Raw genomic sequence first — 21,042 nt, forward strand, 5'->3', positions numbered from 1 at the left:
GGCACGGCGGACCGCGACTTCGCGACGCGAAGTGACGCGCGCGACATAAACTTCGTCCACCTCCTCTACGTTCTCGTTTGCCTCGACTAACGACTACTGTACTATTCCACGTCACCCAGCGCGCACAGGCTAAGCTGATGCTCACACATGCCAGCTTCTCATCTAGCCCGCCCACGGAGAAGGACGGCGTGCTGACCTTGCCGCGGGGAGTCGCGAAGATCCTCGGGCCTCCCTGTGCCCGCTGCCCCCCTCGGTCAGGATGTATCACGGTCTATCCTTCTCGCTTTCTGCTCTTGGCGACTGAACACGAAAGTACCGCAAGCACACAGTACTAGTTATCTGCTCTCCCCCTCCTTCGAGTAACAGCTTTCCGCTGTCTCCCTCTTCTTTTTCCGCAGGTGCCATCTCCGACCTTGGAGCATTGCTTACTACTTAGTAAGCGACCGTGATGTTGGCTTCCTCATCGACAACTCTGAACCTCGCTTTGAACGCCGGAAACCGTACCTAGTCGTCGATACCGCTTTGTATGCAGCCGCCGCGCTCCTTCTGGGCTTTACTCGCCTAATTGCCTCCGTCTTCCCCCACAACTCGTCGAACGCCGGATGTCAACGTCTCCTTTCTTCCGCTGCGGTGACTGGAACCGGCACAACTCCGCCACACGAACACCTCTGCGTTGTCGTTTGCCTCGACTAACGGCATCGGCTACACTAGCGTCTATCTCGCCCGCGGAGAAGGGCGACGCATGCTGTCCTTGCCAGAACCCCCCGCTGCGCCATCGGTCGGGGTGCATCACGGTCTGTCCTTCTCGCTTTCTGCTCTTCGTCCGACTGACCACTGATGTACTAGTACAGGCACACCATGCCTGCTCTCCCTCGGCCTCTCCAAGACCATTGTGTCCTTCCTCGTCGGTCACATCTCCGGCCTTGTTGTTTAGCCGCTGATTGGTCAGTGTCGCCGGCTGGAGCGTTGCGTACATTCTGATAGTGATGTAGGCGTACTCGCTGACAACTCCAAATCTGGCTTTGACCGCCGGAGACCGTGCGCGGTCGCCAGTACCAGCCTGTATCTTTACCCGCCCAGTTGCTTCTGGTGACAATCTCTCTTTTTACCCGCCTGCGACACCTCCGCAGAGACCAGGGTGCGAATCAACGACCTAACTATCCTTGCTAGGTTGTCCCGAGCCTACCTGACTTCTCGGAGTGTAAGCGATGTTTCACACGAAGCCGGGGGCGATGCCATCCGTATCGACTCGTTGAGTATTGTCGAGCTCGCGGAGGCGAGCAGTACTTTCCGGGACGGATCGCGGCGGAGTGGTTCGCCAACTCTCGATCGGCGCGCACGCGCGAAGAACACATACCTCACGAAGGCGGTACCGCGCGAAGAGCGAGTGGTATATATGCCGGCACATTCATCGTACTCGCCCGCTCACATCTCCTTCAGATAGGACGTATCTATCGGCACCCATGTGCTCAACAGCTCACACCTGGGTCCTCCCGGCTCCGCTCGCGACCACCTGAGGAGTCCCGCACGTCGCAGCAATTCGGAATTGGCGCCTCCTGCCGCGCGAATCTTCTGAGTTGTCTCTGCCGCAATACGACGGTGTGTAGCCCTTGTGCATCCATAACCTCCGGCGGACAGTCGGGTCGTGTCAGGATACAAACGCGAGGGCCAGTCCGTAGCGGTCTTCCGACTCACGCCGACGTGTGAGGCTTGCGTCGCCCTCGCTGGGGGACCAGTCTGGTAAGCGATTGCAGCAGCACATCCCGAGTTCGATTTCATCGTGGTGAGCGACCTCCTCGTTTCAGTCGTTATAAATATTCAAAATACCTATATAGTCTCACTCCGCTCGCATGCGCGTACTGTAATATCGCCCGCTGCACGGCTTCGAGCGCGCCCCCGGCCGAAGACAGCTGCAACGGCTGGGACGGCTGGCGTTCCCACCACCGCGAGGGAGCCACATCGGACCGTCGCGCACGCACAGTTTGCCGTGACACCCGGGCACGCCAACTAGGGCGCATAGGGATGCGATTTTGCGGACCCTGCGGCTCACCCTGGAGCCCCCGTGGAGTGCGATTGAGTGGGGCGCGGACTATGCGCGCAAATTCTGACGCATATTCAAGCTCTCTGCTTGTGTTGGTCGAACTAGCTTCTCGGGTAGGTGGGGGACAGTCACAAGTTACATCCCTCAGGCTGTGCCTGTATGCGTTCCTAATCCTTGTATACGGAATACTGATTGGGTTAAGGGACGTTCTGAACGAAGCGTATATTTCGGCGCCTGCTTCAATCCGCACTGGACGCCCGCAGCCGCGGCGAAGCTTAGGGCCTAGCATCAAGCAACTGTGCGCCTTTGATTACAAATCGTCAGCAAACCCGCGACTCTTACCAGGCTTTCTGAGATTCGTCCTGGGCCTCTCGACCCGCCCCGGACATTTATTATCTCGCTCCCGTCCGCTTCTTCTCAGCCCGCACAGCAACTGCGTGTGTCAGCATAGTTGGCATGGAACGACGAAGCTGGATATTATCTCGTGCATCGTGACAGCACTGCCTGCGCGCCAGAAACATCGAGTCTACATACATACCCAAGGCGACGGCTCTTCTCTCCCCTCCCTTCTCCCCTTCCTCCTCTCCCCTCCCCTCTTTCACGACCCCCTTCCGATTTCCTCGCCCCTTGTTGAATATCCGCCACTAGCACACCGAGGTGACCCTGCGAACATTTAACTCCCGTATATATCGTTTGCTAACGCGATCACGTAGCCATGCCGCGCTTCTTGCACACCTATACGGGAGAGTTCCACTGGGTTGCGGACCCGTCCAAGGTCGTGTATGCCATCTTATCGCATACATGGCAACCAGAGGAGCTCGGCGGGGAACAGTCGTATGCCTCAATCCAGGAAGTGCAAGCTCAGGTCGGGCATACCACGAAAAACCATCCGTGCGTACCTGAGATGTACGATATTCAATTGGAATCCGCATGACCATTGGCGCTCCCGAATAATAGTAGCTTGCATATCAACCAGCCCCATAGCACAAATGCGGACCCGGGCACCATCTTCTTCAGCGACGGTCTCTCCGACAAAATCAAGGACGCCTGCAGGGTAGCCCGAAACGCCGGATACCAGCTCATATGGATCGATTCGGGATGCATCGACAAGTCCAGCAGTGCGGAGCTCGCGGAGGCAATAAACTCGATGTTCGAGTTGTATAGGCTAGCCGATGTATGCTACGTCTACCTCGCGGACGTTCCGGATGGCGACGACCCTCGAGGCGTAGACTCTCAGTTCCAGCAGAGTCGATGGCACGCGCGTGGATGGACGCTCCAGGAGCTCATCGCGCCCAAGAACGTCGTTTTCCTCACTCAAAACTGGGCTTTCCTGGGTACCAAGGCTGGGCTCGCTTCAATCCTGGAGCAAGTCACCCGGGTCGACGTCGACATCCTCGTGGGGAGAGCACCTGTGCATTCCGCGAGCGTCGCCCGCAGGATGTCGTGGGCAGCAACTCGAGAGACGACGCGTGTTGAGGATGAGGCATATTCGCTGCTAGGCATCTTCGATGTTCATCTGTCCCCGATCTACGGCGAGGGTCGCAACGCATTCCTCCGCCTTCAAGAGGAAATCATCAAGTCCATTCCCGATCAGAGTATCTTCGCGTGGGGTAACACGCATATGGAGATGGGACCTCTGAGAGACCTAAGGCTTTTTCCAGGAGACGGATACTCTCCCTCTAGACGAAAACGTCGTTCAGTGGAAGTGCGTTATGGTTGCTTGACGGCCGGACTCGACATGGACCCGATGCACTGGCACAGCCTCCTCGCACCATCTCCAGTGCCTTTTCGAAACGCCCACAATGTCGTCTCCCTCACCCCTCCTGACTTCGCAGAGCGCCTCCATTTGTCGAATTCGGGCGTTCAGATGCCGCCACTACGCTGTCTTTTCACTCCGCAGGGTGTTGGCCTGACACTCCTGACTATTGGCTGCGCGGAAGGAAGCCCCTCTGACTGGATTTCCCGCGACTTGACTCGCAGCTCCTGCAGCGGCCCTCGTGGTCCCGGCGCCATGGACAATGGCCTATCCGGCCGCCGTGCAGAGATATGTGAACACAACCAAGGAGTCTTGGAACATCTCGCACTGCTGCAGTGTGAAGCGACATCGTGCACATCGGGCAAGTATGTCATCGCCCTTGCTCTTCTCCGTCCAACATCAAAGCAGGAGCAGAATATGGGTCTCCGCGTCGCAGCCCGGCCATGTGAGTGCTGGGGCGGATCCTGTCGCCTCGTGTATATCTCACGGAATGCGCTACGCGCCATTCGACGCCATCTCGTTCCTACGGAATTGAACCTTCGACGCACCTTGCCGGCCCCTTCCCCTGGTCCCAGCCTTCCATGGACGTGGTCACAAACTTCGGGCGACGATTTGTCTGTCAGGTTCAATCTGTGGTCAGACTCTTTGGATCTGCGCAATGCTTTCTGCGTCGCCCCGTGGTGCAAAGAAAGATTGGACGCCCTTGGGATTGCTTTCTCACCCCTCCAAGTTCAAGTCGAGAAGGGGGATCGTCTTCGGATCGCTCTGGCGAGTTCTCTGACCTCTCACACACCTCCCGAATCAGGGCAGGCCGAGGGCGCCGTTGGGGTCATCGAGATCATGCTTTCTCTCACTCAAGTGCAAGGGTATCCTATACCGACTCACAACACGATGTGTCGTTTTTCAATCAAGACTAGCTTCCGCGGCACTCCACGAACTTGCATGAACCTCCACACCTTTCCGAGCATCAAATTCCACACTGGTCGTATCCAAGCGACGCTACACAAACGTGCAATACATGAAGCTGTATTTGACGTTACCGGAGACCTTTACGATGTCGACTCGGAGGAGGAATGTCGGGATCAGCAACAAAACCGGAGGCTTTTACGACTCGCTCTCGAATGTCCGTCTGATTACCTCTACTCCGCATCGAGGTGGCCGGACGGCATCGACATCCCGTGCCTTTGGGTGTCAATCGAGCTGTCCGATGTCTTCCAATTCACGCAATCTCCAAACGCCTCTGAAGTTTCCATCTCTCCCACTGGCAGCGTCCATTCGAATCAGGCCAAAGGATTCAAAGCAGCCATTTGCCGTGTACTTGAGCACTACTTGGGATCCCCTGAGAACGTTCCGCAAGGTACGTGCTTATGCCCTAGATATCTCGATCGTTAGCTAACCGACCCCTGCCCAAACACACCCCCACATCTATAGGACTCCGAGCTCGCATTGGTCCTGTCAAGCAGTTCCTGGGAAACACCGGTCTTCAGATTCTCCGTCAGCCGAAGAAACTCGTGGAGAGCATACGGAGTGCGCGCCGACGCATTGTGGAAGGCCCGCCACCGCGGTCGTGGTCGTAGTTCTTCGCGGCCCTCCTAGCAAGGTGGTAAGGACATAGAGTTCTAGGAGAATATCACTCCGATCCCGATCGGACATTGGTCGCCGTTCGCATCGCATCTCGAACTTGTATTCGAGCCGACATTTGATGTGCCCCGTACTCCAGTGGTTTGGTTCTACGACGACGTCTACCATTCTGGGCTCCTTTATAATTGTACATACGGACCTATCGCGATCGTCTGCTCCTCGACTCGGTCTTTCTTTACGATTCTGTCGCATTTCGATACCGATACACGGCCAGGATGTACATGATTGCATGCGCTCGTTCGTTCGCTACCGCCGCTTACCGTATGTGTACATGTAGTACCGCCGCCCTTGCCTCGCCTGGTCTTCCTTTGTGTTTATGTCTGGAGAACGCGACAATCACCATATCTTCGCCCGCATACATAGTCTGAGGGCAGCAGCAAGCTACGAGGCACATGAACAGGCGTGGGCCGCAGCAGCTAACTCGACCCCACAGCCGGCGGGAAGTCGACCTTGTTCTCGATCTGCAACATCGCGCAGAACGCCGCCGTCTGCGGGTTCGGGTAGTACGGCGCTGCACCACACAAACACCATCCGTCAGCACGCACGAACACACATTCCGCCATACAGACGACTCACGCGGTGCGCGCGGCTCGTCCGCCGCCGGCCCAGGCGCGACCATCACGAACTGCTGCACGTCCTCGACGCGCGGCGCCCCGCCCGCGGGGACGTGTGCGCGCACCCACTCGAGCGCGTCGGCGACCGCGGCGCGCGCGGGGCTCTCGTCGGGGTACCCCTTTTGGTGGCGCTCGGTGGACATGTGCGGGTTGAAGGCGCGCGTGATGGCGAGCCATTCGGGGTCGTAGGTGAGTAAGGGCGGGCCGGGGGAGGGGGAGGGCGCGTCGACGTCGATTACCTGGGGGGGTGGATGTTAGTGTGAGTGGTATGAGGGAATGAGAGGTGGAGGAGGCGGACCTCGAGGAATTTTCGTCGGGGGAGGCATTTGTCGAGTGCGAGGAAGCGGGTTGTTACTGGTGGTGGTGGAGGTGGCGGCGGAGCCTCCACCTCGTCCTCTTCGTCAGACATCGTGATCTCGTCCGGATTCCGCGGGACCTCTGGGGCTTTCTCGACTACCGTGCTCGCAATCGCCGGAGCCACGACGGCGACAGCTGGCGCATCCTCATCCTCATCGTCGATATTAATCTCGTCCGGGTTCGTCTTCTCCGCACTCGCCGCAGCCTGCTGGGCCTGCGCGGCACCAGGCGACCTGTGCTCCACCGTCGCCTCGAACCTGCAGTGCAGGTGGGCGGCGAACCACCAGGCGGGGTGCAGCGTGTGTAGGAGGTCCATCATGGGCGGGGAGCCGAGCACGCCCTTGTTGATGTCGTCGCGGAAGTAGGGCTTGCGGCGGAGGAGGTCGCGCAGGTCGCCGTGGTGCGCGATGCCTTGCGGCCAGTCGTGCGAGAGGAAGATGGTGAGGGGGGAGAGCTGTGTAAGGTCCGAGGTTAGTGCGGGGAAGGGGGCGTAGTGGCGGGGGAAGGCGAGGGAACGTACGAGGGAGAGGCGGCGGATATTGTATTCGCGGATGTGGTATATGCTGCGCATGGAGCCGTGATTGTATGGTGGACGTTCGTAGTGCCCTTCAGGTACACATCAGCCATCGTGCCTGCCGCATATAACGGAAGACTGACCTAGGTGAAAGTCTCCTGGCTTGAAAATGCCGGACGCGCCGCCTATGCGAACACCGTTGACCTGCACGCAGTTGGCGTGTCCGAGGTAGTAGATGTTGTGTGCGATCCAACCGCCGTGGTATCTGCGTAGAGGGTCGGGTGTCAACAGGACGGTGTGAATATGAAGGCTGGGACGTACAGTTCCCAGAAGTAGTTGGACGCTTCGTGGTTTCCCCCGATCACGAGAGTCAGTATGGGTGCCTTCGCATCTCCAGTGTAATACCTAGCATACACCAGCCCATTAGTACCCGGTGAGCTACTTCACGCGTCGCTTCGCCACCAATCGTGCACACGCGAACCGAGAGAACAGAGAGGCGGCCCACCTACTTCGCGAACCCGCCGAGCTTCTTGTACTTGTCCGGGACGGCCATGCACGCGAGGTCGCGGTGGTTGCGAATGGCCTGGAAGTCGCCGCAGATGAGGAGGAGGTCGACGCTGTAGCCGTTCTGCTGCTCGAGGCGCGCGAGCTCGGCGTAGATGGCGTCGAGCTCGCCGTGGCAGCAGCCCTCGATCGCGATCTGCGGGAGGCGTTGAGGGGAGGTATGTGGTTTGTAAGCGTTTACGCACTTTCATGGTCGGTTGTGGGTCAGTATATGCTACCAGAACGAGTAGAGGGAGGGAGGAGATGAGCGGAGGGTGCAAGAGAGCGAAAGCCGATCCGGGCGGAATGCGTGGAGAGAGGCGCCCGTGAAGAGCGCGATCGACGGGCGTCTGCAGACCTGTTCTGCTCCTCCTCATCCAAAATTTCGATCTAGTCCTCCGCGGCCCTCATCATGTTGCGCACAGTGTGAGTATACACGTGCCGTCTGGCTGAATGCTTCTGACACTTGGCGGCGCAGAAAACCGAAGAATGCGCGGTCGAAGCGGGTTATGCAGGCGCGGGAGTCGAAGGAGGTCGAGGACCCGCGCACGGCTATCTTCGTGAAGGGCACACACCCGGGAGAGAAGGCTGGCGGTGTCATGAAGGAGCTCGTACGTGCATTCCATCCCCCCCTGTGTACGCTTTCTGACCGCTGTTTGTTGTAGATGGCATTGAAGAGGCCGAATGCGATCTCCTTCTCCAAGAAAAACACCGTCCGGCCGTTCGAGGATGCGTCCTCGCTCGAGTTCTGGGCGCAGAAGAACGACGCAAGTATGTTCGTCCTCGGACAGAGCACGAAGAAACGGCCGGACGGGCTCACGTTTGTCCGCATGTTCGACTACCGCGTGCTTGACATGTGCGAAGTCGGTGTGGACTCGTTTAAGAGCATGGTCGAGTTCAAGGTGCGTCGCCCGCTCACTCTTTCTGTAATTGCATGCCAACGAATAAAGACAGACACGGAAAGCGACCCCCGGACACAAGCCGCTCCTACACTTTGCGTCGGAGCTGTTCGACAGTCATCCGCGCTTTGTGCAGCTCAAGTCGATGCTCATTGACTTTTTCAACGGCGAGGTGATCGACTCGATATGCCTTGCGGGCATCGAGCACGTCATCAGTATCTCCCTCGGACCCACACCTCCCTCCTTGAACGCTGCGACCACGACCCTGCAGGCGTCGACCTCGACAGATCCCGCGCCGGCGGAGGTTCTACCAAAAGTACACATCCGTGCCTACACAATCCGGCTGCTCGCGTCAGGGACTCGCGTACCGCGCGTCGAGCTGACGCCGATGGGGCCGTTCGTCGACCTCACCATGCGGAGACACCAAGAGGCGGACGCGGAGCTGCTGAAGCAGGCGCTGCGGCGGCCGAAGGTGCGCAAGCAGGACGTGGAGAAGGGCCTGGGGAAGAAGCGGAAGAACCTGGAGGTGGACGAGCTGGGCGACCTGCGCGGGAGGATTCACGTCGGGAAGCAGAACCTGGACAAGCTGCAGACGCGGAAGATGAAGGGCCTGAAGGCGTCGCGGGACGATATGCTGGTCGATGTAGATGCCGGCGAGGACATGGGCGTCGACGAGGGCGGCAGCGGGGAGAGCGGGCCGGAGGAGTCGGGCGGCGAGCGGCGGAAACGGCGACGGGCAGAGTAGGCCGGCGCCGAGTGCAGAGGGGTCGGCGCCGGGTGCGGGGAGGGAGGCCGGAGGGCGGGGGTCAGATGTCCGGGTTGTGCTTACGTAACTGTTATGGGAGCAATGGGGACTTGTTCTTTTCGTTCCTTCATCGTCCTCCTCGATCTGCCCTGCTCTGCTTGTCCCGCGCCGAGCTTGCTGTCGTCGCCGACTTCATCTGTCCCCCACGCCAACTCACCTCGACGTCGGCCACCTCCGAGTCGTTGGGCTCGACACCGCCTCCAGCCTCGTCTGGCACTGGTCCGCTCCTCTGAGGGACCGCCTCACGCTCCTTTCCCCGCCTTTTCCTTGTCCTCTTGAGACTTTTCCCTTTTCTTTCTCCTCATCATGTCCCTCTCCAGTTAGGTCCGCTCTGCTCTCTCGTTGGTCTATGCTTACCGTCTCCCGTAGCCGTCTTCTCCACCGATTTCCTGGGCTTCCCCCATGCGGTGTCCACCGTGACCGTGGCGTAAGTCTCCATCTCCTCATCCCCCTGCGGACGCTCACCTTCTTAAAGCGCTGCCGATCCCACTAGCTCCTCTACTGGAGCCGACGCCACGACTACGAACACAACCCCTACCGATACGGCATCCGCCACGGTCACCACCCCGTCCGCTACCGCCACTGACACCTCCACCGATACCACCACTAATACCGACACAAACACCAATACCGCCACAAACACCGACACGAACACAAACACCGCGACCAACACCGCGACCGACACTAATACCGCGACCAACACCGACACTGTGACGAACACGAACACCGCGACTGACACTAACACTGCGAGCGTCTCCAACACCGCGACCTCATCCACCGCTACCTCGACCAGCACGTCCGCGACTGGTACCTCCACCTCCGCCACTGCCTCAGCTGCTGGCTCTACCGTCTTTGCCACCAGCACCGATGCCGGAGGACAGGTCGTCACTCATACCTCGGTCGTCTTCGCGACACCCACCGTGAGCTCCTCCGCCGCGGCGTCCGGTTCACACACATCGAAATCGTGAGTCCACAACTGCTTCCTCCCCCTTCTTGCTGTCTGCACGCGTGCGTTCCGGACGCATGCCGCGTGTTGTGCGCCATCAGCCGTATCACGCTCTATAGCGGCCGGCATCCCGCCATCTCTCACGTGCCCGAGCTGACCTGCTTCGCAGCTTCTTCCAAAACACTGGCGCCGTCGCCGGCGTGTTCACCGTCGTCGGCCTCGCGGTCGTTGTTATTATTGTCGCCGTCGTCACCAATGCCCTCCGCCGCCGTCGCGCCAAGCGCCTCGACCGCGAGATCGCAGAGGCTGCGGCTGAGGCTGCCCACGCTCCCGCCTTCACTGACGACGACTACTACCCCGATGACCGCCTTGGCGGCGGTAAGGGCGGTAGCCCTGGTACAGGTGGAGGCGACCTCCGCTCTCTCACCACCGGCTACTCGGACACCACGCACGGCACGTACGCTCAACCTCCGCTATCGAACGCGGAGAGCTACAACATGGCAGAGCTCCAGCCTTACGACTACGCCGCGGGCGCAGTGGCAACGGGTGGAGCGGCGGGCATCGGTGCGGCGGGCGTGAACCGCGCGCGTAGCCTGGGCCCGAACGCGTCCACGCCCTACAACGCTTTCGCAGGACCCCCGCCCGGCTCGAACCCGTACGAACACCCGACATACGGCCAGCAGAACATGTACGGCGCCCAGCGCGGTGGGACCGAGATGGACCTCCTCGACGCAGCGGGCCTCGCTGCTGGCGCCTCAGCCGGCTACGCCGCCTCCCAGCAACCGTACGGCGGACAACAGCAGCAGCAGAACCTGGCGCGCAACCCGAGCCTCGGGCCGTCCGCAGCCACGTCGCCCTCGGAGCACAGCGCGTACAGCTCGCCGTACTCGGGCCAGGGCGGGTACGGGCAGCCGGAGTACAACCCGTATGCGCAACCTCAGAACACGCAGGGCTACAACCCGTACGCGCAGCAGCAACCGGGAGCGTATGCCCCGCCACAGGCATACCCCGCGCCCGCCCCCAGCCCGCCACGCCCGACGTCCGTCGTGGACCCGTATGGCGGGTATGTGGACGAGCCGGCGCACCAGCCGAGCCCGTCCCCTCCCGCGGGTGGCCAGCAGATCGAGCCGCGCGTGCCGTCGCCGGGTCCCGGGAGGTTGCTGAGCGGAAACTTCGCGTCGCCGCCGGCGAGCTCGGAGGGCCACGACCACGATGACACCGGGCGGATGAGTATCCAGGACGATGATGACTATGGGTACGAGCCGCGGCGTGTGCTCAAGGTGCGTACTTGGCGTGGATCGACAGGTGTGATGCGTTGACTGACGGATGTCGCGTGCAGGTCGCCAACGAGTGATGAACTCGTCCCGCTTGCTGCTGTTGTTGCTGTCGCTGTGGGCGGCGTGTAGTGCGACGTAACGACTCTTGCGGAGGCCGGCTCGCCGACAAGAGAGACTCTGTGCCGCTGTGCTGTGTTACGTGTAGCTGTACGCCGCCCGCGTCCTGTCGTTGACTCGATCGCGCTTCCCCCTTCTGTGTTTATGTCTTTACTGCTATTTATGCGCCTCTTCGCGAACACTTCGCCGCCGATAGTTTACCCCTTTTCGTTAGTTAGTTGTCCGGGGGCGCCGCTGGTGTGTGCGAGCAGCTGCGCGGGCTGGCGTCCGCGGGCGGGACTTTGATGCAATTTTGTTTCCGCCGTGCGGTGTGCGAGTCTGGGCGTGTTGTGTCTATGCTGTATGTTTACTTCCTTGCTGTATCATGAATTTCTCTCGAGTGTTTGAGTGGTAGAGTCGAGATACCGATCGTACCGAGCGGCGGGCAGCCGGGGCCGGAGCCCGGGATGGATGTGGCGGAGGTGTGGCGTCCATGCGCCGTGCGTGCGCAGGATAACCCTATCGCTTCCTCTCCACCGACGACCACGATAGGGTACCGTGAAGAAGTGTTCCCTTTTTAACAGCTGTTTATTAACCGTGTTAATAACATGTTAATAACTGTTAAAAAGGGACGGGAATGAAGAGGCCTGTTAAAAAGCCTTAATAAACCTTGGTGTATACACGCCTTTGCGGAAGGTTGGGACAGTCTGTCGGAGTGGTCAAATGCTTTCATGACTTAACGGCGCCGAGGACAACACGGCTGAGTAGACTCATCCGTCGCGAGCGCCATTCATGAAGGGGACGTGGGTTATCGACAAGCTCTCCTTCGACGGGAAGTGGCTTGATGTGGAATCGGAATCATTGAGAGCCTCATCCGTCTCACCGAACTGTTCGGTGTGCTCCTCGCGGGTTAAAAACCTTCGTTGTGAGCCGCTTTTCACGGTTTTTGTCGGTTGTTAACAATCTGTTAAAAACGGTTAATAACCCTGGTTAAGAAGGGCCCAGGAAGGCCATCAGTTATTAACTGTTAGTTAAAAAGTCCCGGGACTTTTTCACGGTACCCTAGACCACGACCAGCTCGAGGTATATAAACACGCGACGATCAGCGACTACGACACGACACAGACAGCGACGATGAACCCGATCGCATTCGACTCGCCCGCGCAGACCGCTGCGTACCTCCGCACGCTCCCCGCCATCCGCGAGCGGTGCGGGCGCGTGCACGCACTTGCGCAGAAGGGCGAACTGGAGTACTTTGAGTACCATCCGGAGAAGGAGAGCGACGCGGCTGCGTTCTGCGTCAACATCATCAAGGTGCGCGCAGATATGTACTCTCTAGGCAGGCTCGTAGCTGATCTGGGATGCACGGAGCATAGCGCGATTTCGGGACCAACTTCACCTCGGTAGGTACTCCCGCCCCGCGCAGTCTTGCGCGACGTCTCTCACCGTCCCCCTCTGCCCCGCCATAGATCCCCCCACACGGCCGCTGGCAGCACCTCGACGCGGGCCGCCCGCGCGTGCGCCCGCTCATCGCGCAATGGCGCGCGGGCGCGAACCCGCCAGACGACAGGGAGGTGACGCGCCGCCTCGTCGACCTCTTCCTCGTGTCCGTCCTGCTCGACGCGGGCGCGGGCGCGGCGTGGAAGTATACGGAGGGGGGCGCGGCGTTTGGGCGCTCGGAGGGGCTGGGCGTTGCCAGCTTTGTGATGTTCGAGCAGGGGTTCTTTTCGGCGGTCGAGGGGCAGCCGCACCGCGTCGATGGTGGGTGTTTTGTTGTGTGCTGGGGATGTGTGCTGACAAGGGGGTGTGCATAGCGGAGGCGTTGGAGAAGATCACTCCGGCGAAGGTCGCGGCGGCGATGCAGGTGTCGGAGGCGAACCCGCTCGTGGGCCTCGAGGGACGCACGTCGCTGCTCGTGAACCTCGGAAAGGCACTCAAGGCGAATGCGACCTACTTCGGCGCGTCCGCGCGCCCGGGAAACCTCATCGGTGCGCTTTCGCTCCGTCGCCTGCTCCCCCGCGCGCTACGTCTGACCGACCCATTATGTATAGACTTCCTGGAGACGGGTGCGGTCGACAAGACGGTGCACATATTCGCGCTGTGGACCGCGCTCATCGACGGGCTCGCGCCCATCTGGCCCGCGACGCGCTCGACGCTCGGCGGAGTCTCCCTCGGTGACGTCTGGCCGTGCGCGGCGCTGAAGAAACACGCAGCTCCCGGGGCACCGGAGGGCGACGACCTCGTGCCGTTCCATAAGCTGACGGGATGGCTTACGTATAGTCTGGTCGTGCCGATCAAGGAGGTGCTTGGGTGGAAGTTTGAGGGGCTCGAGCATATGGTCGGGCTGCCCGAGTACAGGAATGGTACGCCCTCTGTATCTGCGACGGTGCAGTACGAACGCTGACTATTGTGTGCAGGCGGCTTGTTGCTCGACCTCGGTGTGCTATCGCTGCGTCCTGGCGCGATCGAGGCGTCCTTCTTCCCCGACGCCAGCACTGGCATCCCGAAGTTGCCGCCGTCGCACCCCGCCATCATCGAGTGGCGCGCGATGACCGTCATCGAGCTGTAAGTCCCTATTTCACGCGCGTGAAGAGTCCGCTGATTGACGGATGGACCATAGGGACAGGATCGCGGACGAGATCCGGAAACAGCTCGGAGGACTTACGCGTGAGCAGCTCAGCCTCGCGCAGGTGCTCGAGAGCGCGACGTGGCAGGGTGGCCGCGAGATCGCGAAGGCGAAGCGGCCTGCGACGGGTGGCCCGCCAATCGAAAGCGACAGCGACGGCACCGTGTTCTGAACGAGACAAAAAGACGTCGCGAGGAGGATGAAGTGGACGGTGTACAGATAATAACAAGATGTATTGGATACCAGTATGAAAGCGAAGCGATTAGTACATAGGAAGGTCCGGTAGAGTATGATATCCAGAGCGAGATGGTATGTATGTAGGACAAACGGCGGGACCGCACCTAATGATGTCGGAGCTCGCGAGCCAGTCGCAACGTCAGTACGAACGCGACCGCGGCAGAGAGTCCTCCGAACCTATCAAGAGACACCACCATTAGCTCCCGACATAGACAGTTCGCCATAGAGGGTACCCACCGGTATATCACCGCATACGAGTTGGGGCCGCCGTCGCTTGCGAGTGCTTCCGCACGCTCAATGACGTCTGGGGAGACGAGAGGCTCTAATGGCTCCTGGACCTCTGCGGCGCCGATTGCTGCCTTGGATGGGTCGAGGAAGAAGAACACCACCGAGGCGACGCCGGTCATGATAAACTGCGGAATGACCACGAAGATATTATGGATGCCCTGCCGTATTTCATGCTTAGCGTCTGAGTGGGTATATCCTGACAATGAGATGCTCACGATGATGATCCCCGCCTTGGCAGCAAGTCCGCTCCGCGGCTTTGCACCGTCCGCCTCCCCATCCATATCTTGTTCGTCGGCAAGCGAGTGCACGTTCAAATGGCTCGTCCGCGCGCCGAGGTTGCGGAGCGGATGGCGCGCCCGCTCGCGCTCGCGATCCACCGAGGTCGACCTGCTCCGTGCCGGTCGCTCCTCCTCCATCGACGCGTCTGATGAGAACGACTGGACGTCCTCTTCGCGCGCTGTATGCATCACGGCACCGTCTTGGTCTTCGTCGTCGGAGCCCACGAGGTATTGTCGCTCGCCGTCGTCTACGGCGAGCGCGAAGTCCCCGGACCGCTGGCGCGTGCGGGTGTCCTCGAGCACAATGGAGCCTGCGTCCTCGTTCCCGGGCCCATCCTCAGTGAGGATCGCCTCGGCGAGCTAGGCAGGTGTTAGTATGAAGGCTGATTTCTATGCTCTCAGCGTGTGCACGTACGAGGGAGAACGGAGCCCATTGTGTGATAGACCATGAGAAACCAGTGAGCGTGGTAAAGAACGTCGCGCCGGCCACAGTCGAGTAAAAGCTATACCATGAGTGAATATCTGCTAAATGGCGTAACCTACCGGGCACTCACAATGTCGCAAACATGCATACAGCAAACAACAGATGTCCCGCCGCCCACATCGTGGGTAGCCCCACCTTGATACGTTCATACATGCGCACCCATGTGCTCTTGTGCGCCTGAACGAGCTTGCGCTCGAGTAGGCGGCGACTGCGCGCGGACTCGGCGACGACGAACGGGAGGAGAATATTCGCGGTGAGACTGAGAAGCGCGGAGTAGAAGAGCGCACGCGTCCCGAGTCGCGTCGCCTCCGCGTTAAGTGTAGGGTCGTCATCGGGGAGCGGGGAAGCGCGCTTGTGGAGGTCGCCGATGAAGGCACTCGTGTAGAAGAGGACGGGAAACCATCCGATCCAGGAGCTATGTATGGTCAACGAAGTGAGCGGGCGGATTTCGGAGGACGGGCTTACAAGAATTGGATCATGCACTGCATGTGGAGCGTTAGACGATATGTAGCGCAGTGGCGGCTAGACGTACTATTTGTCTGATCACTGGGGGCAGCGTGCGCGCGTTATCCCAGATATCTCGGAGCTCCTTGGAAAAGCTCTTCTTCGCGCCTCTAGGGTGTATGAGTAAGAGAATGATGGGAACGGAGCGCGCAGACATACTTCGTAGCAACGACGACCTTTTCTTTTGTGCAGAACGCTGTGATGCCGTGGGCGGCGAGTAGTAGGAAAGAGCCGACAACGGCAAGGACTTCGAGTTCGGTGTCGCCGAGGAAGGGAAATACAGCGGTCATGTCGATGTTGCCACTGCAAGGCAGTCAGCACGCAGCGCACGGGAGGAGCAGGGAATAAAGTGCACGAACATGAAGTAGCCGGCAACGCTACCGACGCCGAGCATGCGTGCGGCCCAGGCGTTGGCGTCTGCCTGGTCGGATGAGGGGAGGGTGTCCACGATGAGGGCGCGGTCAACTGCTTGGACTATATGTGGCAAATTAGTGAGGCTAACGAGCACAGTGGTACAAGAGGCGCACCAGCGTTGATAGAGAAGTCGATGGTAAATAGGGCGAGGATCGCTAACCATATGGTGAGGATATCGTTCTGCAACAAGCGCGTTAGGTGGCGTGATAGTGAGCGTAGTTGAGAGACGTACTGCGCTTGATGGATTGGGGAGGAATATGGAGGCAACTGGACGGGTGAAGCCCAGAAGGAGCATGGCAGCCGTACACAATACGGTACCGACGACCATGTACGGTCTCCGGCGGCCAAAGCGAGACTTGGAGTTGTCGGCGAGGACGCCTACATAGCGGTCAGTATGCTCGCAAAGATCCCGCAGGAGACACTCACCGATTAGTGGCTGCACGACGAGGCCGGAGATGGGACCCGCGAGGAAGACAAGAGAGACGGCGGCCTTCGATAGGCCGAGGGAGAGCAGGTACGGCGTGCCTGCAGAATATATCCATGGTCAGTCGGACGAGCGGAGAGAGGGTTGTAGACGGACCGTAGGACATCTCGACCGACCAGAAGACCTGCACACCGAGCAGCCCGATCGTAATCGCGGGCAGCTGCGCCCACCGAGGTCCCAGGATCTTCGCGACCCCGGCGAGGTGCGCACCCTCGCGCTCGCCCCCCTCCTCCGCGAGCGGGATGGATGAGAAGCCAGTCATGCGGGCATCAACTAAGTCTGCGCGCGCTGTATGTCGTGGTCTATGTCGTTAATCGAAGCGAGAGGGAGCGGAGAGGGAGTGGTGGACGAGGTTCGTGTGGTGGTCATCGCTCTCAGTCGCGCGCGTTGCGTGCCAGTCACTGCGCGTCGCGGTCCGCCCGGCCCTGCCCACGATGACGGCAAACGTCTCTGGGGTCTCACATACTGGCCCTCGGACACTGCGGGGTAAAACCACGTGCGCCGGGGTCGGGAGGATAGAAGAGCGGCAGCGAATGGCATCCTGCCCATTGCTCTCCCCGCTCTCCTCGCTTTCTTTCTCGACCGCCACTGACTCGGAGTCGACCTCTAGGCATGCTATCTCGCTGTCGAGCCCGCTCTGCTCCGCTCAAGCTCGCGCGCTCACTACATGCCTCTACGTCTCGGAAACGAGAACTTTTCGACCCGAGTAATGTCGACCGGCCAAGCGATGAGGTCGACGTCTGCATCGTCGGCGCTGGTCCCGCAGGCCTCAGCGCCGCCATCCGACTGAAGCAGCTCGAACAGGAGAAGGGTCGCGAAATCCGCGTTGTTGTCCTCGAGAAGGGCGCTGAAGTCGGTGCGTCCATATCCCTCTCCTGCGCATGCGTCCGCTTACCTCCTACAGGCTCGCACATTCTCTCCGGCGCAGTCATTGAGCCCCGCGCGCTCAATGAGCTCCTTCCCGACTGGAAGGAACGGCCAGACCACCCACTCTCCCAACCTACGACGTCCACCCAGATGCGCCTCTTCACCAAGAACCGCTCCTTCCGCATCCCCCAGCCCCCGCAAATGGCGAAGATGGGCACCTACGTCGTCTCCCTCTCTCGTGTCACGGCGTGGCTCGGCTCTATTGCGGAGGAGATGGGTGTGGAGGTCTACCCGGGCTTCGCCGGCGCCGGTCTCGTGTACAGCGCAGACGGCAAGGCCATCCTCGGGGTGCGCACGAACGAAGTCGGGCTCGACCGGCAAGGGCGGATGAAGGACGCGTTCGAACCGGGTATGGAGTTCCGATCCCGCGTCACTCTCCTTGCTGAGGGCGCGCACGGCTCACTGTCGAAGGAGGCCATTCGCCGCTTCAAGCTCCGTGAGGGCCGGGATCCCCAGACGTACGGTCTCGGAATCAAGGAAGTGTGGCGCGTGGATCCGAGCAAGCACGAACCCGGGAAGGTTGTGCATTCTATGGGCTGGCCACTCGACCTGCACACGTACGGTGGCGGGTGGGCATACCACATGGCGGACGGACTGGTTACGCTCGGCCTGGTCGTAGGCCTCGACTACCCAAATCCGTACCTTAGCCCGTACCGCGAACTACAAGTGCGCTCGTTTCTTTTTCTTAACATGCATGCGTACTGATGCCCCTGCAGCGTATGAAACACCACCCGTACTTCCGCGACCTGCTTTCAGGCGAGTCGACGCGAATAGCATACGGCGCGCGCGTTCTTAACGAGGGTGGCCTCCAATCCGTGCCCAAGCTCAACTTCCCCGGCGGCGCGCTCATCGGCTGCTCCGCCGGCTTCGTGAACGTCGCAAAGATCAAGGGCACGCACAACGCGATGAAGAGCGGGATGCTCGCCGCTGAAGCCGCGTTCGACGTTGTCGCATCCGACGCGACATCCGAAGACGAGCCCGCGGACATGAGCGCGTACGAGACGTCTCTGCACAAGAGCTGGGTGCACGACGACCTGTACGAGGTCCGCAATGTGCGGCCCTCGTTTAACACCTCGCTCGGCATCCTCGGCGGCGTCGTCTACTCGGGCATCGACACGCTCCTTTTGCGCGGCCGCACGCCGTGGACGTTCCGGAACAAACTCCAGCTTTCCGACGCCGCACACACCAAGCGCGCTTCCGAATGCAAGCCCATCGAGTACCCGCCGTTCCAACCCCCGCTTTCGACCGACCTCCTCACGAGTGTCGCGCTCACCGGGACCAACCACGCAGAGGACCAGCCCGTGCACCTCCGCGTGCGTCGGTACCTTCCCCAAAGCGGCGGCGAGGACGCGGGCGTCGAAGGCTCAGAGCCTGAGAAGGGCCTCGCGACGGAGCGCTGGACCGAGGACGCGTCCGTCCGGCGCGCCCACGTGCACGCGAACGTCGAGGAGTACGCGGGGCTGCTGGGTCGCGGGTGCCCGGCGCAGGTGTACGAGTATGTCGACGCGGACGGCGCGGAGGCGGAGACGACGGAGGTCGCGGAGCAGGCAGGCTGGGGCGGGAAGCGGCTCGTGATCAACTCGCAGAACTGCATCCACTGCAAGTTCTGCGACGTCAAGGTGCCGACGCAGGACATCACATGGACCGTGCCCGAGGGCGGCGGAGGCCCGAAGTATAGTGAGTGCTTCCACGTCTGTCTGTGTGGTGATTAGCTAACATCGCATGCAGCGGTCACATAGCGCGCTGTCTCATACAACAACGGTGATAATTCCGTCGCTTTAGTATCCTTGTAGCATACAACATCAATCTGAAGATGTAGTTGACGGTGGCGGGCTTGGGTCAGACAATGCTATCGGAGTGAATCTTGGTGGCCTAATGTTTAACTGTGGCTGCGAACAAACAGCGCCAAATTTCATGTATACGGGTGTTGCCGCCACGACCTCTTGCTCACGCCTCTTACCTCCTCACGCACACGTCCGCCACGCGACCACACACACGCTGCACCCATGCCTCCTTCTTACCGCCGCCGCGTTCACTGCGCTTACGCAGAGCCCGCGAAGCCCGCGCGCAAACCCGCGAAGAAGCGCTCTGAGATGTCCGAGCTCGAGAAGATGGAAGTCGACGCGAAGCGCATCGCGCGCAAGCAGATCAAGGATGCAAAGGATGAATGGGAGAAGACCCTCCCGAAGCCCTGGAATGGGCCGAGCCACTTCAGCTGGCCCGCCGGTACTGCCGTACGTGTCCATCGCTGTTTGTGTCCGACGCTTGGCCGAATGTGCCGTCTTCGCACTCGCAGGGGATATACAAGAGCGACGCGAAGAAGTCCTTTGGGCTCACCGACAAGGACATGGAGACGCTCCCGCACGAGGCCATCCAGTGCTCGCCCAAGACGTTCTACGCGCTCTCCGGCGTGAGCAAACTCGCGGCCGCAAAGTTCGCGGCGAACGCCCTCCCGGCCGATTTCGTTGCACCCGGAGCACCCAAGGGCGGGATGGTGCGCTTTTTCAAGAAGGGGGACGCGAATCCGAACCGGCGTGTGCGCACAAACTGGCGCGACCACGGCGAGTCGCTGTGGCTCGTCGTCAAGGATCATTACCTCGGGGACGGCGCTGCGTGAGCTGTGGATGTGGATGTACACACGTCGCGAGCTCCCGGCCCCCTGTCCGTCACTTAACCTATGTCCTGTGTGTTGGAACATGTGTTTTGGGAGGGCGGGTCAGCGGCGGTTTCAAGCCGGTGCGCGCGCCGTGCTCATCGATTACATGATTATCGTAGAGTACATAGACACTCCCGAGCGCTATTGAAGTCCCCGCGCGTTTGCGACGCGGGCTCCCTACTCCCCGGAACGACTCGACGACCCCTTGCTCCAACACAAATGCGCTGTATAGCCCTCTGTTCACGCCTACGCTTCGCGACATTCACTGCTCGGGCTACGAGACAGCTCCCGTGCTGGGTCTTATCACGACGAAACTATTCGACGACAAGCTACGCGACGATCCCTCCCGATTCCCTTCCCACGATGACCGAGCACACCAGCAACCACTCGAGCTTCGCGAAGCTCAATGACGTCAACTATCCCGAATGGACGATGCGGATGGAGGCTCACCTGATCCGCAAGAAGCTGTGGGATGGGGTTATGGAGATCACCGTTGAGACGATGGGCCGAGGTGTCGATGTGGTCGAAGAAGAGTACGAGAAGAAGAAACAGAAGAGGTCCACGCAGAAGATGGCGGAGGCGAGGGCGGAGCTGGTGATGAGTGTTGACGACGGTCAGTTGGCACACATGCAATCCCGCGACCCGATGGAGATCT

The 21,042-nt window shown here is 60.4% G+C and overlaps 8 protein-coding genes across 8 annotated transcripts; 6 read left to right on the forward strand and 2 right to left on the reverse strand.

Moving 5' to 3' along the window:
- Nucleotides 1-3,074: 3,074 nt before the first annotated feature.
- TRAVEDRAFT_87287 (uncharacterized protein) lies at nt 3,075-3,650 on the forward strand (the record flags this gene model as incomplete). Its single annotated transcript, XM_008038953.1, has 1 exon — nt 3,075-3,650. A coding segment is annotated over one exon (576 nt), but the record flags the coding sequence as incomplete, so codon positions are not given.
- A 2,204-nt stretch (nt 3,651-5,854) lies between these two features.
- Nucleotides 5,855-7,678, reverse strand: TRAVEDRAFT_46342 (DBR1-domain-containing protein; the record flags this gene model as incomplete). Its single annotated transcript, XM_008038233.1, has 8 exons — nt 5,855-5,949; nt 6,015-6,291; nt 6,351-6,863; nt 6,930-7,015; nt 7,067-7,188; nt 7,245-7,328; nt 7,433-7,623; nt 7,673-7,678. The coding sequence occupies 8 exons, from the start codon at nt 7,676-7,678 to the stop codon at nt 5,855-5,857; spliced, it is 1,374 nt and encodes a 457-aa protein (XP_008036424.1).
- A 200-nt stretch (nt 7,679-7,878) lies between these two features.
- Nucleotides 7,879-9,205, forward strand: TRAVEDRAFT_71249 (Brix-domain-containing protein; the record flags this gene model as incomplete). The annotated part of the gene is made up of 4 exons (XM_008038954.1): nt 7,879-7,892; nt 7,945-8,077; nt 8,132-8,368; nt 8,421-9,205. 4 exons carry the CDS (start codon nt 7,879-7,881, stop codon nt 9,108-9,110), a joined length of 1,074 nt encoding a protein of 357 aa, XP_008037145.1. The 3' UTR covers nt 9,111-9,205.
- Nucleotides 9,206-9,476: 271 nt separating this feature from the next.
- On the forward strand, nt 9,477-11,882 carry TRAVEDRAFT_71250 (uncharacterized protein; the record flags this gene model as incomplete). The annotated part of the gene is made up of 5 exons (XM_008038955.1): nt 9,477-9,489; nt 9,540-9,597; nt 9,646-10,134; nt 10,286-11,396; nt 11,456-11,882. 5 exons carry the CDS (start codon nt 9,477-9,479, stop codon nt 11,468-11,470), a joined length of 1,686 nt encoding a protein of 561 aa, XP_008037146.1. The 3' UTR covers nt 11,471-11,882.
- Nucleotides 11,883-12,623: 741 nt separating this feature from the next.
- Nucleotides 12,624-14,287, forward strand: TRAVEDRAFT_46345 (DUF1688-domain-containing protein; the record flags this gene model as incomplete). Its single annotated transcript, XM_008038234.1, has 7 exons — nt 12,624-12,803; nt 12,866-12,892; nt 12,959-13,250; nt 13,304-13,477; nt 13,541-13,852; nt 13,907-14,054; nt 14,110-14,287. The coding sequence occupies 7 exons, from the start codon at nt 12,624-12,626 to the stop codon at nt 14,285-14,287; spliced, it is 1,311 nt and encodes a 436-aa protein (XP_008036425.1).
- A 169-nt stretch (nt 14,288-14,456) lies between these two features.
- On the reverse strand, nt 14,457-17,066 carry TRAVEDRAFT_19583 (MFS general substrate transporter; the record flags this gene model as incomplete). Its single annotated transcript, XM_008037855.1, has 11 exons — nt 14,457-15,278; nt 15,334-15,421; nt 15,473-15,817; nt 15,868-15,884; nt 15,935-16,016; nt 16,066-16,209; nt 16,266-16,380; nt 16,434-16,500; nt 16,553-16,698; nt 16,747-16,845; nt 16,901-17,066. 11 exons carry the CDS (start codon nt 17,064-17,066, stop codon nt 14,457-14,459), a joined length of 2,091 nt encoding a protein of 696 aa, XP_008036046.1.
- Nucleotides 17,067-17,374: 308 nt separating this feature from the next.
- Nucleotides 17,375-19,604, forward strand: TRAVEDRAFT_28414 (FAD/NAD-P-binding domain-containing protein). Its single transcript, XM_008037976.1, has 4 exons — nt 17,375-17,660; nt 17,709-18,397; nt 18,448-19,408; nt 19,460-19,604. The coding sequence occupies exons 1-4, from the start codon at nt 17,417-17,419 to the stop codon at nt 19,468-19,470; spliced, it is 1,905 nt and encodes a 634-aa protein (XP_008036167.1). The 5' UTR covers nt 17,375-17,416; the 3' UTR covers nt 19,471-19,604.
- Nucleotides 19,605-20,750: 1,146 nt separating this feature from the next.
- On the forward strand, nt 20,751-21,000 carry TRAVEDRAFT_46348 (uncharacterized protein; the record flags this gene model as incomplete). The annotated part of the gene is made up of 1 exon (XM_008038235.1): nt 20,751-21,000. A coding segment is annotated over one exon (250 nt), but the record flags the coding sequence as incomplete, so codon positions are not given.
- Between the last annotated feature and the right edge of the window lie 42 nt (nt 21,001-21,042).

This window comes from Trametes versicolor (genome assembly GCF_000271585.1).
Source record: "Trametes versicolor FP-101664 SS1 unplaced genomic scaffold TRAVEscaffold_4, whole genome shotgun sequence".
Lineage (NCBI taxonomy): Eukaryota > Fungi > Basidiomycota > Agaricomycetes > Polyporales > Polyporaceae > Trametes > Trametes versicolor.

Bases quoted from the DNA above. Each gene is read 5' to 3' on its own strand.
- TRAVEDRAFT_28414 (XM_008037976.1), top strand. From the start codon at position 17,417: ATGCTATCTCGCTGTCGAGCCCGCTCTGCTCCGCTCAAGCTCGCGCGC. The intron at 17,661-17,708 runs GTGCGTCCATAT...TACCTCCTACAG, and splicing joins CGAGAAGGGCGCTGAAGTCG to GCTCGCACATTCTCTCCGGC. The intron at 18,398-18,447 runs GTGCGCTCGTTT...ATGCCCCTGCAG, and splicing joins GCCCGTACCGCGAACTACAA to CGTATGAAACACCACCCGTA.